This window comes from Sander vitreus, chromosome 9, assembly GCF_031162955.1.
Source record: "Sander vitreus isolate 19-12246 chromosome 9, sanVit1, whole genome shotgun sequence".
Classification (NCBI taxonomy): Eukaryota; Metazoa; Chordata; class Actinopteri; order Perciformes; family Percidae; genus Sander; species Sander vitreus.
The window spans coordinates 18957440-18972807 of NC_135863.1; the positions used below are offsets into that span (position 1 = coordinate 18957440).

General features: G+C 40.2%; 3 protein-coding genes across 4 annotated transcripts in view; all 3 read right to left on the minus strand.

Moving 5' to 3' along the window:
* The window catches only part of cpamd8 (C3 and PZP like alpha-2-macroglobulin domain containing 8), a 40979-nt gene extending 39938 nt beyond the window's left edge, over positions 1 to 1041 (minus strand). Inside the window, exon 1 of the mRNA XM_078259080.1 lies at positions 725 to 1041. Coding sequence (XP_078115206.1) covers positions 725 to 810 — 86 coding nt within the window. The 5' untranslated portion in view covers positions 811 to 1041. The remainder of the gene's footprint in view (positions 1 to 724) is intronic.
* A 909-nt stretch (positions 1042 to 1950) lies between these two features.
* Positions 1951 to 6394, minus strand: sac3d1 (SAC3 domain containing 1). Of its 2 annotated transcripts, XM_078259082.1 has the most exons (4): positions 6347 to 6394; positions 5199 to 5616; positions 3339 to 3621; positions 1951 to 2925 (listed from the first exon to the last, which is right to left on the minus strand). In XM_078259082.1, exons 1-4 carry the CDS (start codon positions 6373 to 6375, stop codon positions 2459 to 2461), a joined length of 1197 nt encoding a protein of 398 aa, XP_078115208.1. In that variant the 5' UTR covers positions 6376 to 6394; the 3' UTR covers positions 1951 to 2458. The 2 variants fall into 2 exon arrangements, with proteins under 2 accessions (XP_078115208.1, XP_078115207.1); XM_078259081.1 differs by lacking the exon at positions 6347 to 6394 and having other exon boundaries at positions 5199 to 6340.
* Positions 6395 to 6531: 137 nt separating this feature from the next.
* haus8 (HAUS augmin like complex subunit 8) lies at positions 6532 to 11046 on the minus strand. Its single transcript, XM_078258166.1, has 10 exons — positions 10953 to 11046; positions 10460 to 10524; positions 9802 to 9863; positions 9434 to 9560; positions 9086 to 9187; positions 8893 to 8996; positions 8515 to 8673; positions 7924 to 8065; positions 7214 to 7355; positions 6532 to 6997 (listed from the first exon to the last, which is right to left on the minus strand). Exons 1-10 carry the CDS (start codon positions 11015 to 11017, stop codon positions 6871 to 6873), a joined length of 1095 nt encoding a protein of 364 aa, XP_078114292.1. The 5' UTR covers positions 11018 to 11046; the 3' UTR covers positions 6532 to 6870.
* Between the last annotated feature and the right edge of the window lie 4322 nt (positions 11047 to 15368).

Sequence of the window (15368 nt, forward strand, 5' to 3'; positions counted from 1 at the left end):
GTAAATCAAGCCTGCATTTGTCAGTAAATGTTGTTAATTCACCACACAGAGCTGAACTCAACCCCTCCGCCCCCCCCCCCGGACTACCTTGGAAGAATTGTTTACAACGTTTTACCATTAACACAACTCTCAAGGTCAGGATTAAGATCCCCAGCAGCTACCGCCGCCTGGCTGATGACACCAAAGAGACAAAAGTATATTTGGCCTATTTTGCCTCTGGGTCTGGAGGGATAGATTGAATAAACCAGGCTACTGCTACTACTTAAATATTTGTCTTTATCTCAGGTAGCATGAGAAACCCTCTCCGAAAGATGCATATTCCAGGCATCACAACATAAAACTCAGCAGAGACTATCTCTCAATATCACTGTGTGAATGCGCACAGGTCCAATATGAAAAACTGAAGAAAAAAAAACATGAATGGCAAGGTGTTGTGATCGTATAATGTCATAATCGGTAAAGACATTAATCCTTACATATTTACAAACAATATGACAATCTCACAGATTAGAACATATTGATTATGCGGTAACGATTACAAATCAATGAAAAAGATGTTCGCAGCACATATTTTAATTAAAATGCTCAATGTTTCTGTGACCACACTTTTTTTCTTTCCCCATTTTGTTTAAAACTTAAATTGAGAGCATCGGAAATGCTTGTAGTGTGTTTCAAGCAAAAGCACCACACTTCAAAGACAACACATGCAACACAGGCTACTTACTGTCTTTCTTGTGCAGAACTTCTGCTCACGTTGCAGATGAACAAAGTCCATGAAAGACTCAAAGCTGTCAAAGACCACCGCAACATGTTGGCCTCAGTAACCCAGATTTGCTGGATATCGGCTCTCCCCTCTGAAGGAGTTTGGGATCTTCCAACTCTAATGAGAAGTTAAATGAAAATCTAACAGTCTGTGTCTACAGCTCTCTCAGTCGATCTATCCATTGAGGTTGGTTGGCATGGTAGGTGTGCAAAGCTTCGTCCGGAACCAAAGATCAACTTTTTGTAATCAACCCACTTCGCCAAATCCAGTTCCAAGCACGTCTTCCTCTTAGAGCCCCGAGTACACGGACAGTCCTCTCCCATGTGCCTTCACCCGCCCCGGTTCCGTTCTCTCATATTTCAGCATTACAAATTGTAAGCGTCCTCCCACTCCAGCGAGCAGAAATGTCACTGTAAATAAGTGTTTGTAAAATCCGTGCAACTTTTGCTTCCCCGATTGTGCCTGGTGATCTCTTTTAAGTCGGTGGATCTTTTTATTGTTTCCCTGCTCCTACAGCAGTGAGTCAGGAGGCGATCGGCGTCAGGCTGCACTTCATTCACTTCAATAGCTCCTCTCACTTCTGTGCTGCGAGAGCATGACTACCCCCAGTGTACGCAGCGGCACGGAGCCTGCCGCTGTTTAAAACGATAAATTACCTGCACATTGCGCATACTTCTGGTCCAGCTTACATCTCAGAAGATGAAGACCGGCTACAACTGGTTCGGTTCAGTTGACATCTCAAAAGATGAAGACCGGCTACAACTGGTTCCTTTTGCGTTGGAAAACATCACAAGGTTGCCTCACTTAAAAAAATAAATAAATAAAAAATAGAAATAACACCAAACAAACACTTGTAGGATCACCTACATTTTAATCACTTCTTTTTGTACTTGCTTTTTTTTTGGACTTCACTCTATTTTTTTCCCCTATGTAAAACTGGTTTTGTTGTCTCATCTGAGAAAGGGACTGGTAAAATAAGACTCTTCATCCAGCTTCTTTCCGATCACGGCTGTGTAATGTAATCTAGCAAATCATTTATGGTTGGATTATAAAATTTGTGTTTCCATGAAAATGTGGAGTGAAGTAGGTTGATACCCTCTACAGATATCTGCTGCCCTCAAGTGGTAAAAGAGCTTAGATGCCATCAAGTCTCTGAGTTCAAAGAAGGACCAAGGCATTTCTTTTAGGTAACAAAACATTTATTTAAATACTTCTGAGGTACTGCATTAATGAGAATAACACTGTTACACAGCAGGTTTTCTGAAATGCTTAAAAAATTAAAAAAAATACACACGGTATGAAATTAACATAACATTTAAACAGTAACATGACCAGTAACAATTTAAAAGAAATTCACATCTTAATGGAAATCAGGCACCAAGTGCATGATCAGGATAAAAAAAAATAAAAAAAGCACCTCCAGAACCAAGAGGGAACCTTTCTCTGAGTTCAGCCTCTCTCAGATGGAGCATGGCACACCATTAAATCCCTGATCCTTATGTTAAACATGTGTCCTAGAAAGATGCCCCAAAGCTCAAATCCAATAAGATAACAAGAGTAGAAAGATGAAACCCCTGCAGAAGTGTTATTAAACTAGGCTTTAAATCCCTGCCAGTAGCATTGGTCTCCCTGTGGAGGAACAGGAGCACACCCTATGGGTACCAATCAGTATTACTGATTTACTCTATTTATTTGTCAAACGCAGCCGTGAATGATGTTCCCAACGCTGAGTTCTCTCTGTTTCTCTGCCACTATGTTGTGATACATTTTACAATGCAGTTTCCCCTTCTCAGGCTCAGTGAAAGCAGCCTTGGAGAAAACCAATTGGTTGCCCTGATTAACATCCACTCCGTACGCCTGACAGAGTCGGGCTGCGAGGGACGTGTCTAAGGACAAGAGCTGAGCCAGTCTGTCAAGAGGAAAGCGACAGTTGCGGCTGCAGTATCCGTGGCTGTATATTAGCAGCAGATCTCTTCGACACGTCACCAGGTGACGGTGCAGAGCACAGCACTGTATGAAGTTCAACCTCCGAGCCAATCGGAGCATACGCACGGGGTTTCGCTCCAGAAAAGCTCGGTTGATGGAGAGAGCGAGTGTGATGGCAGGGGAGCTGCGGAGCCGCTCAGAGAGCTCCATGATGTGCTGCGTGGCACGAGCTGAACCTGGGGGAAGACAGGGGGGGAAAAGAAAGCATGCATGAAGAAATGATCCTAATCATGGTCGGAAGAACGCCTTTCAGGTGACCAGCTTTTAAAATATCTTTCTAAAAGCAGGAGTTTTGAATCTGCTTAGAGCAGAAAGAGCTACAGATAACATGCAGACTCTAGTATGCCTGCAGTTGAGTAGGACGTTTACAAAATCTCTTCTTTCTGTATGAAAACCACTGACTGGGGTTACACTCTATGTTGCCAATGGTATCTTATTCAGGGAAGGACTGCTTAACAGACAAACTTTTTCATCAGACCTCTGCATCAATAGCCTGCTTATTTATAGGATGTTTTAACATGGATGCAAATACACCAAAGCAAAAACTTGTACTAAACAATAAAAAAAGAAAGAAAAAAAAGTGACCAACCCAAGTTGTACAGCAGACCAAGAGCTTGGAACTCTTCCTGGTTGGGATGCGGTGCCGTTTCAGTTGCGTAGCAATCCAACAGCCAGCTCAGACTCTCCTGTAGGTGTGTGTCGTTAATGCGTGGGTCGTAGAGCCGCAGGGGCTCACCACAAAGCCGATAAGAGGCATAGATAAGGAAACGCACTGTCCGCTCTAAAATGGCCACGCAGTTCAACCCAGACACCCTCTGAATGATCATGTCCTGCTTCACGCCACGCAGCCGATCAAAGACAAAGCTGTACACCTGGAAGATAAGTTACATTCTGTTAATATATGTTGTGAAGAGTTTTGTTTTTCTGTATTCGTTATTGCAACTTCAATGTTAAAGTGTTCTTACTGGGCTTGTAACAAATTAGCCATATTACAATCAAATTGACCAGCCTAGATCCTTAAACTCTAATGCTTCACCTTAGTTTTTCTGCAAAAGATATCAACGTAAATTCTAGGGCCACTGGTCGCTGAATAATTTGTCAGTTTGTAGGCATCGTTACATACAGCTTGTGCGATGTAAAAAAAGCATTACACTGTGTGTGTGCAAAAGCCAAATATTTACTCATTGCTATATGGTCATTTTGGGCCTTGCTGGTACTCTACACTGTGTTCCAAATTATTATGCAGATGATATTTTACACTGATTTTCCTAAATAGTCGATGCAAATGACAGTTAGTACAATTTTCAAGTCACCAACCGTTATGGTATAAATAGAACTTCATTGAACAAACCACCCAATGAAAAACAGTATTTTTTCAAAAATAAAAAACTCAAAATGCACTGTTCCACATGATTATGCACAACAGACTTTCAAAACATTTTATAGGTTGTAAAGAACTGAAAATGGTCATTTGCTGAATTTGCAGCATTAGGAGGTCATATTTACTGAAATCAAAAGCTATTTCAATCAAACACATCTTAACAGGCCAAGTTTCATGTTAACTAGAGGTGTTGAAATTAATCAAATAATCGATGCATCGAATCGTGGACATGGACGATGCTGCATCGATAATCGGCCGGGCCATAATCGATTATTTCTGTTTACAATTTAATGCTAGTCCTAACATTTCTGTTTACATATTCTGTTATGTTTTGCACATTCAGGAAGTGCCATGTGCTCAGTGCTGTAGTTTTATGTATCCATTTGATTTAGTATTAGAGCACTGCAGAATGTTTTGTTTTTGAAGCTTGACAAGCTATGAATTAACTATCCTATATGGCTCTAACAGTAAAAATGGATTTGACACATCGTGATATCGAATCGCTGACGTGACAATCGTAATCGGGAGATCAGTGACGATTCACACCTCTAATGTTAATATAGGACCCCTTCTTTGATATCACCTTCGCAATTCTTGCATCCATTGAACTTGTGAGTTTATGGAAAGTTTCTGCTTGAATTTCTTTGCAGGATGTCAGAATAGCCTCCCAGACCTGCTGCTTTGATGCAAACTGCCTCCCACCCTCATAGATCTTTTGCTTGAGGATGCTCCAAAGGTTCTCAATAGGTTTGAGGTCAGGGGAGGATGGGGGCCACACCATGAGCATTTAGGAAAATCAATGTAAAATATCATTTGCATAATAATTTGGAACACAGTGTAAATAATAGGTTGCTGGACATGCATGTTGTTTTGAAGGATGCTTACATGAAGCTGTGCTGGCTAACTGTCTGTGTGTTACAGTAAAGTTAAACTTCATCAAGTGTGTGTATGATGCCAAAAGTTCCAATTATATGTTATCAATTCTATATATATAAAAATAAAATAGTTTTTCTTGACCAAGGTCTATTTGACAACAGTAAAAACAGAGACTGGGGAAACGCTACTTGCCTCAGTCCATGGGTGCAGGTGAGGGGACGCAGCAATGTCATCAATAAGGTAACACACAGTTTTCAGCAGCACAGCAGGTGGACGGAGGTCAGTGGGGTTTGTCGAGTCTTTTCCAGCTGCTGGTCTGGAATACTCTTTGACAGCCCGCAAGGGGTCTCCCCTGGGCCGTCGAACTCTTTCTGTGCCTGCCAACATCTCAAAACGGTGAAGGCGGTTCTGCACCTCACGGTCCTGCAGCTCACGAGCAGGGCACATGGTCTGGCAGGTCCCCCTGGGCACGGCTTCTTTTCCATGCTGTTCACAACTCTCGTCCTCCTCGACCTCTCTCGCCTGTGCTTTACCTTGGCCTCGCCACTGTTCTTCTTTCCTCTGCCTCCATTCTCCTCCTGCTGGTGCACCCCTCCTCTGAGAGAGAGAGCTGCTTGAGGGAAACCGGTTAGCTGAAAATGTAGCTAGTCCATCAGATACAATAAGCATGCATACACACACAGACTGCTTCTCCTCTTGTGTGGTGGCCCTAATTTAAACCGACAGCCTGTACCCACTGACACATTATTCTGCTCTGACCGGGTATGGCTACCTTTTTTATATTTCTTTGTGTAACACAAAACAGATTTAAAAGTCACTTGTATCTTACAGTATTGGGAGTGCAGTATGCTAACTTACTTTTTCTTAATCGCCTATTTTTTTACTTTGTATGTCATGAATTGGCACATCAAGAAGTTATTTCAAGTTCAGCTTATGCGTGTACCACTACCTTTCAACCTTTGAGTTAAGTGAGCTGCATTTTGTTTTTCCAATCGTAACGTCGCGTTAGCTCTGTCTGACATCTTTGTTCGTGTTCGCTGCTATGATACAACAAAGGACACAACAGCAACGTTTTACCAGTTAGTAGCTGGTAACCACTATAACGTACTGGTAGTTACTACTGGGGACTAACGTTATACTACCAGTTAACGTTAGTCAATTAGCTTCAACAGTTAGCCAATTTAGCTTCTAACGACAGATAGGACGCGAATGGAGTTTCTACTATCGATCATTATGCAAGTTACACGAAGCAAGCTGTCAACATAATAGAAAACTTGGCGTTGGATGCCATTTTCAACGAAATGCTTCACATTTATGTGAAATAAAACCAATGTACTCACATGCGACGAGGCGCTCTCCTGCGGTTCATTGGTGCTTTAAAGACTGATCGTCACTTTACAGAATCAGCCAATAGAAATTGTTGCGTAGACGTAACGTCACATCCTGAATTGGACGCGATGGCTTATGCTTATATACAGTTGAGGTGAAACATGCAGTAGTATTGTTTCGCTATTTTAATATGCATGTGTAAAACAAGCCTCAGTTTGTGCCTCTCGTGTTAGATTCAATTGTAAGCCTAACTTGTATAACTGCTTACATATTTCCCTCCAGAAGCAAGACACTATTCAGGTTTAGATATTACTTTTGCAGCTGTATTTAACACATCATCTGGAATACCCATTTCTTGCATGTTGTTTTGCATTTATATTTTTATTGTGTAATAATTACCAATGTTTCATCTATGAAAGTATAGTATTCAACATTTACAAGATATAATACAGTTGCAAAGAAATCAGACAGTACGGTGCAGATATGTAAACTGGGGAAACTGGGATACTGCATATCCCATGCTGTGTGGTATTCTTCACTGTTTGGGGCAGTAGAGCTCGTGGATTCTTGCAGTGCCAAGCTGGTCTTCCTCCTTGGCCTGCTGTACATGGACTGTGTGGCGGCAGGCCAATGATGACAGCTCCAGCAGCTCTGAAAATGTACTAGGAAAATGGAGAACACCCATGTTTGAGTAAAAGTCAGCATGGTCAAAGTCATTTTTAGACGCTGCTGAATGTGTGCCAGGTTTCAATTCTTTAAAAGTAAAGTAACTATCTCAATGTCAAAATCCTCCAGGAAGGAAAAAGAGGGGAATAAAATGTATTCACAGCATCACCAGGTTCAAAAAGACAACTTCTGTATATACTGTATGTGCCTACCCTGACAGCTCCTGGCTGATGTTCTTTGATGTTGTTTTCATGTCGCGAAGGCACTCTAGACAAGTGCTGTTGTCCTTATGATCTCCCTCTGTGCACTCCATTAGCAACTTCTCACTCTCCTTCAGGCAAGTCCCAGCTTTGTCTAAAAATGGGCAGATATAGGTGGATCTGATTATAACATTTATAAGTTCCTGCAAAATACATAAAACCCATTTCATGTGGCATTTACAGGAGCACACACACAGGTAAGGTTACATAAAATGATTCAAAGATACTCATCGTTTAAAATTAATTTTCTTTTGTGAATACCCTAAAAAACTGTCCTACAGCACACCAATATCTGGTAACGTCTCATGTTGTAAGGGACAATCTGATCAAAACGTATACACACAGTCCTGATGAAGCAGATTAGCAGAGTTTTTGAGTGTTAAACAAATTCATTTATGGTTAACAAGGTTGTTTTGTGCAAATGTTTTTTTATGATTATTTTTTGGGGCATTTCTACCTTTAAATGGACAGGGCAGCTAAGTGAGAAAGTGGAGAGAGAGGGGTAAGACCTGCAGGAAATCGCCACAGGTCGGACTAGAACCCTGGTCCTCTGCGTCGAGGTATAAGCCTCTATGTAGATGTGCGCCTGCTCTACCAACTGAGCCAACCCGGCCACTTGTGCAACATTTTTAATAACTTTTAAACATAGTAACGACAACAACCTAGAAATTCCTTTCTGTCCCCGTCAATGTAGAAGTTCTTGACAGGCAGCTCATGTCGGGTGGTGTCAACAGCTGTGGCAAAACACTTGTAGTCCTTTGTGAACTGCTTGGCAGTTTCTGCCAAGGGAGTCAGAGCAGCAATCTGATGGAAAATAATGACATCAGTAGGATGAGAATCGTTTACTCAAACCATCTTTATCTCAATGCACACATTTTAAAATACAATTCTAAAAAACATTTTAACCAGCTATTCACCAGCTGTTTTGATTGTACCTTAATATCAATCAGCACAGAGGCGATCAAACAAGCCTCAATGGAGTATGAGTACGCAAAAGTAGCAAAGTGTCTCCAGTGATGAATGCCATTTTAAACAATACCACGTTAAGAAACATTTTGGAGCTATACGTTTGTTGCTGCTTGACAAGGAGGTGAAATTTACATGTCTACAATCGTGAGCAATGACACTGAGGAAAAAAAAAAAAAAAAAGAGCATGTTCTTCTTTCACTTGGCTATTTCAACATGCAATGAATAGTTTTTATGACCAATCACATATCAAAAAGGTAATTACAAAAGGGAGGTGATTTCCTGACCTGTAAATCCAGCAGCTCGTTCACTAGGCTGTCCTTCTCCATGAGGAGGTACTGACGTTTCTTCTCCTGGACCTCATTATGCAACGCCTCTTCTTCCTCCATCTCCTGCATGATCCTTGCCTCTGCCTCAGCCTTGAGCTTCGCAGTATTGCTCTCCATCTTAAGTCAAACAACAAAGAGATAAAGTCAGATCGGTCATGGCATGGGACTCGGGACAAGATGTCCATTCCCCACAGAATACAGTGGACAAGTCCCAAAAAGCTACTAAAGATTATAGTGTTTTATTTAAAATGTCATTGTAAACAGATTTAACAAAGCAGATGCATTGGAAGCACCTTTCAGCACATCAGATACACATATATGTTTAGACTTAATCACCTTAGCTGTGAGGTAGGCCAGTAGGAATGTTTGCATCTCAATATCCCTCTTCTCAAGCTCTGGATTTCTTTCGGGCTCTACTGCATTTTCAATTATTGTTTTTTCTTGGAGAGATAGAATGACAAAAAAAAGTTACACAATACTCTCATTTGTAAATAACTTTCAGCATTTTAAGCGCTAAAAATCAGTTTACCTTTAATTACTGAAATATCAAAATTTGGTCGAAAGCAGTGTCCATCTGAGAAAGTGGACTGCAGAATACTTTTCCCAAGTGCAGTTTCATTTGACATCATTGCTGTAGGGAAGATGACATGAATGGACATATGCAAAAGTTACATATACGGAGTTCTCATTTAGACAACATTATGTTACAGACTCAATCAGAACTCGGGGGAAATAAATTAAAAACTGTCTATGCACTGCCATGTTTTACCACAAAATGTTGATTTAATTTCACGTTAACAACATGAGAAATGTAGTTATCTATCGTGAACAACTGTGCGAATACACATTGACAGTTATCACCATAGGAAGTACTTACATGTTGGTAGAGCCTGTGGGGCCAGTGAGCGTCTGGGTGGAGTGCCCACTCTCGGTTTGACACCACTGGGTTTAGGTGAGGAAGGCCTCAGTGGCACAGCAATAGACTCATTTGTCAGTGAGTTACTCTGTAAATGGTTATAGGGGTGCAATGAGATACAAATGGGTAACATCAAAAGTGTGACGACAGGCAGACAACATAGAGACAAGGGAGGCAGAATTTAACTAATCATTTAAAAATGCCACAGAACATTGGCAGTTTAGATCCATATCCTAAGTAAAAATACCTAACAGTTGGATTACCATGAGTCAATCACACGTTACACGAAAACTGAAATAAAAACGTTAACAAAAAAAGAATAGCACTACCTTTGAAAGAGATGATTTCTCAGCAGACTGCATATAGCGAGACTTGACAACAGTCCCACTTGCTAAAGATTGATGAAAAGACATTATCAATGAAAAATGAATAAATTGATTAAGCTTAGTGAACTTAGTTAAGCAATTTTGGAACGTATTGATATGGTGGACAGAAAACGATTGATACAGAAATGGTTTCAAAGTTGTATGTTCTCTGCTGTGACTTCTCATCAATGGGATATTCTAATCAACATAATTCAAGCTGATTTTAGGTTGGAGTGTCACTATAAGGTAATCCTTGTAGAGGAACTTTTGAAGATACTTTAGACTTTATGGGAATTGGTGACATGAGCCCAACTAAGCTATATAAGTCATGTTGTCTGATAAGTGGCAGCATGAACTCGTTACTCGTTTGTTTGAACGTTAATGGACCTTTTTCAGCAGACATTTTGATTTGAAATTGATAACCTTAACGATGGCTCAATTCCATCAAGTGTCCCAGTAAGCTATCAGTGAGTCAGCATGCACAATACCAGGGCCTCTCCTGAGTGGAATGCAGCCGTCATTAATGGTTTTGAATACACTTGGGCTTTTCCTACTATGACATGTCAACATGTCTGCCGTGAAAAAGGTCTATTAACTTAGGTGAACATATGCGAATACTTACATTTAACACTTTTCTTCCCAGTTCCACTGATGGTCGCTTTATTAGCATTGCCCCCACTTTTCGAGCTATAAAACAAAGTAGCAGTTTTAGTAGCAAATTTAATAAGTGTAAAAAAAAAATGAGAGCACAAATTACAAAATAAAAGTTGACTTTTAATTTAGAAAGCGAGCAAAACCAGCTAAGCTAACGTATAATGTTAGCTTACAGTAGCTATGTCACTTTATTGTTACAATTCACAAGAACATAAAGACGTGTACATCTATTAGCTTGTATAGCCTACTTATTAGCCATATGCCTGGTCCAGCGGTGTGAAAAGGTGAAGTTTCTGGTAAATAGAAGAATATAACTGTAGGGTGTTAGCGTTAACTAAAACAGTTTAGCCTGACTGGGTCTTTTCTACATTAAATTCTCCTAAAATTTAACTGGCCACACATGTGCGAATTACATGACAATTACTCGCTTAAAAGAAAGGAAACAATACGACGAGAACTACCTTTTAGCGTCGGTGGAAGCAGTTTTAAAACTACTTGGCACTGTTGTTGTTCTTTTCGACGCCATGATGTTTTGAAGTAAACCGCCTGTGCACCAGTTTTGTAAACCGGCAGAAACAAGAAGATTTACGTTTGTTCCGCTTCTTATATATATTTCTTTCTTCTCTTGATTAATAGCGGATTGCAAACAACTTTAGGTACATACCGTCACCTACTGTACATGAGTTATATATAGTTGTTATATAGAGTCATATATTCTACCAAAGAATTTCTAATAAGGTAGACCGGCTTTGATTCTACTCACCAACCCTGTATCTTTGCCGTCCTTGTGATTCTTATCCTTTCTCCCTCTCTTTCTGTTTTCGTTATCGTTCTTTTTTCCCCGCTCTTCTTCCTCCTCTTTTTTTTGTACATTTGTGGCGCATTGCAAAGCAAGTGTATGGTGACATCGGCTGTAGTGGAGTGTGTACAGTCAATGTACTAAATTATACTATTATAATGTGGATCTGGCAGTTAACCTGCTTCCTTCAAAAAAAACAACAGTGGTGTTTACATACACCCCATACTATGTTACTTAATCACTTATAATTATTTTTTTTTAAATAATATCTTCGTTAATATTTTTCTCATTAGGGTAAACGAGGGACAAAGATTTTATTAGAGATATTGTCATTTTTGCTGAGACTACAACAGAGAGGGGCTGATTGATGTATACTGGATTATTGCATTAATTTGTACAGGTGTTCATATTATTGTGTACAGACTCTTCAGGGGCACCAATGTAAATCATCTGCTGGAGAAAGAATGCAGCATCTGCATTGACATTGGCAGCAGGGGACTTCAAAAACTACAGTTGTTTTAGTAACCACTAGATGGGTGTAAGGGTCTGCATTCGCTGTCAGTGTAAACACACATTCAGTGACAATCCTTTCAAGTTAAATATACTTTCAGTCTGTACCGATTACAAAGATTATGTCTCCCTTTTGTGCAATGACTGAAAATCTATATATATATATATATATATATATATATATATATATATATATATATATATATATATATATATATATATATATATTTATCTATTTGTATTGTTTACCATTTATTCCCTTGTCTGTGTCATTAGGTGGGTGTAGCCAATCCCAGCCAACACTGGACGGCTGTGTAAACACTGAACATGTAACCAGACCATCACAGGGATAACAGAGATGCATCTAGTTCACCTAAGTTGCATTATCTGTGAAACACATTACACTGGAGCACCCAGAGGTAATCCACATAGTCACACAAGAGAACATGCAAACTTAAATCTTGTTTTATTTGTTGTTGCTATTTGCTGATTATAACGCGTGGATCTGCTTGCATGTGTGCTTCTTCATCCCGTGTGTGTGTGTGTGTGTGTGTCTGCCTGCTTAGCAAGTTCTCTTACCTGCAGTTTACTGGTTGTTTTGTGCGCACAAGTCTTAGAGAACATAATGGGTGTTGATCCCACCTGTCTTGAGCTGGTCTTGGACAACAGGAAGGACAATGTGAGGAGAGTGGGTGTGGGACTGGGCGGTAAACACTGGCCAGCAACTTCTGTACTAATTCACATCCACAGACATGGATGGATAAACCATCAGGGGTAGAGAGAGAAAGAAAACTGTTGGCTTGTAAGAGGTCATCCAAAACTTAAAAAATGTAGGCAATTTTGCAGTGAGTTAAATATTGGCTTTATGGGAATTTCACTCTGTATCATATAGTAGTAGCTATTACATAATAGTATTTTAGATATTATTTAGATATTATTTTTAAACAGTAGTTGAATTATATTTGTATAAAGTGTGCGTTCTGGATTACATCCAGGTATTGAAACTAGTTTTATTCTGACCTTTCTGCTTTAATTAATTTTAACGATAAAGGTTGAACATTTGGGCTTGGCACTAAAACAAATACCTCACAAATACGTGCCTGTATTTGTGTGTGTGTGTGTGTGTGTGTGTGTGTGTGTGTGTCTGTCCTACTTTTTCAGTCTGTTTAAAGGCCGGGTCTTATCATTGCTCTCTCTCTCTCTCTCTCTCTCTCTCTCTCTCTCTCTCTCTCTCTCTCTCTGTGTCTCTCGTTCTCTCTCTGAGTGTAATAAAGCCTTGAGGCTGTGTGTCTGCATGCTGGCTGTCCATCTCTCACCACCAAGCAATGCCAGGACCAATAGCTGCTTCTGAGGTGGAGGTGTTGATTATGGTGATAAGTGCAGTCTATGGACTCTTTTGGATTAAATCAGTAAAACTAGTGATTAAATAATATAAAAGTTTTAGTGGTAAAGTATTTTTTCTGTTACTTTTCTTCTGAGTTAAGGACAAGATCCAGGCTGAGGAGCTAAAAGAGTGAGAAGTGCACGTTGAAAGACAGCACCATGAGGACGCATGGAGTCACTGAATGAAAGTCCTTGTCTCTTTTCTAAGCCCACCTTTTTTGCCGTTCTCTCTGCTCCGAAACTCTGACGTCTAATGAAGGGTTTGTGTGTGTCACTGTGACCTCACTGATACTCTGCTTTGCTACTTGAAGACATTTTTAGGGCAATACAAATGCAAGATGAAACAGCTTAATTCATATTCTGAATGAAGTGAAAGGAAAGTTGTTGTCAGCTCTCCTAACACATGTATGTACACATGATTACACACACAGAGACAACCCACCCATGCAGCCCACACACCAGCCCGTCTTCCCTTTGCAGTAAGCTGTTACTCATCACTACTCAGTCTGCCAGTCTGGTCCACATAGGCTTCCAGGAATGCTTCAAATACACAGTGCCTCATACAGTAAAACCAATTTCGCCAAAGTCTGTATTTGCAGCATTCAGTTAGACATCTGAAGTCACATACTGCTAACACACTAAATCAGATTATAGTGCTTTTGCTTGTGGGATATACTGTATGTATTAATTTAGTCAGCATTCAAGAATTGAATTTAAGAACCTTAGTATTGGCTACCTCAGCTCTCCTGAGCAGACGGGTGTGTGATTTCCACTGTTTGCGCTTGCCTTGGTGGCCCTTGTTGTAGAAAGAAGCTAAGGAAGGACCTAACCAGTCAGCCAGGGTCTCCAAGTATTAAGTAGTTAAGCTTCTCTCTGTTGGCTAACCATGGTAAGCAGTGGAGCATTATGACAGTGTTTACTTCTTACCTTCACACTATTGAGGCGGCTCTGCTGGTCATTTTGTCCCTTTAAAATCTACAAATCAAACACTTTGGGTGTATCACGTTGGATATGTCTTAATGATAGGTACAGAAGCTTGACATGAATAAACTATACTGAACAACTATTCTCACTGAAATCAACACTTATCAATTATGTTAAATGAGTGTGTAATATTGTGTTCACACCGGCTGCGTAAATTTGCGTCACATATACCCATGTGAGTTTGATGAAAAGTTAAAATATTTGAATTTGCTTGGATAGAAGAATGACACAAAGTTAGATGAGAAGATGGACTTTTCTTCATTCATGTCTGTCCATTCAATATGAAGCTGGGGTAAGGAGATAGTTAGCTTATCAAAGCATAAGGATTGGAAAAAGGGGTTAACATCTAAAACTGCAGGAAACGCTGACCAATCAGAGCAGACTGGGCTTTTTCGAGAGGGTTTCTTAAATAAACAGTTGCTAAAACATTTCAGAAGGAGGACAAATACAGGTTTATTCAGACAGACAGTTTGAGAAAAATAATGTTTTTTTTTAACATTAAAGGTGCAATATGTAATACTGACAGCTAGTGTTTAAAATAGTTACTGCAGTACAAATTCAAAATACTGGAGAGAGTCGTCTCCCCATCCCCCTCCTCCCCAGACTCGAAGTTCACGTTGGTTGCCAGTCTGAGACCGCAGCATCCACAGCAATGTTGCTAGACACTTACTTCACAGCACAGCGGAGTAGCTAACGTTAGATGCTGGCTATGTTGACAGTCATAAAAGCCTGTGCTCAAGCAGAGCTCTGTACGTTACCCAACTGACAGACACATCTTTTCGCCTTAGAATTACTGTAGGAACCGCTAAAAAATAACACTAACGTTAGCTACCTTGCTGACCTCACCACCCGACTGAACACCTTTATTGGCTTAGAATTACGGCAACAATCGCTTAACACACTGCAAACTCACGGTCCTCTCTTCCCAATTGACAGCCCCTTTCTTTACTTAAAATAACTCACAGTTGTTGGCTACGGCCGCTGAACAGGCTACACGTTGTAAACAGCCGTGGCCCACTTGCCTGGTCCTCCGGTAATGTTAGCTAGCAGTTAGGCGGTGTTAGCCAGGACCAGTTGGGATCACTTTACTGGCTGTGTCTCAATTGTTTTTGAGAGTAACTAACTTGGGTACTCTATATAATTCAATGTGAGTATAAGAATGTTGAAATGACATAAAATACTCGTCCCTAGTAGCTGTGAT

Bases quoted from the DNA above. Each gene is read 5' to 3' on its own strand.
- sac3d1 (XM_078259081.1), bottom strand. From the start codon at position 5,675: ATGCTTATTGTATCTGATGGACTAGCTACATTTTCAGCTAACCGGTTT. The intron at 3,622-5,198 runs GCAAGTAGCGTT...CTTATCTTCCAG, and splicing joins ACCTGCACCCATGGACTGAG to GTGTACAGCTTTGTCTTTGA. The intron at 2,926-3,338 runs GTTGGTCACTTT...GTCTTCCCCCAG, and splicing joins TGGTCTGCTGTACAACTTGG to GTTCAGCTCGTGCCACGCAG.
- haus8 (XM_078258166.1), bottom strand. From the start codon at position 11,017: ATGGCGTCGAAAAGAACAACAACAGTGCCAAGTAGTTTTAAAACTGCT. The intron at 9,561-9,801 runs GTAGTGCTATTC...AACCATTTACAG, and splicing joins AGAAATCATCTCTTTCAAAG to AGTAACTCACTGACAAATGA. The intron at 8,674-8,892 runs GTGATTAAGTCT...GTTTGACTTAAG, and splicing joins TGGCCTACCTCACAGCTAAG to ATGGAGAGCAATACTGCGAA.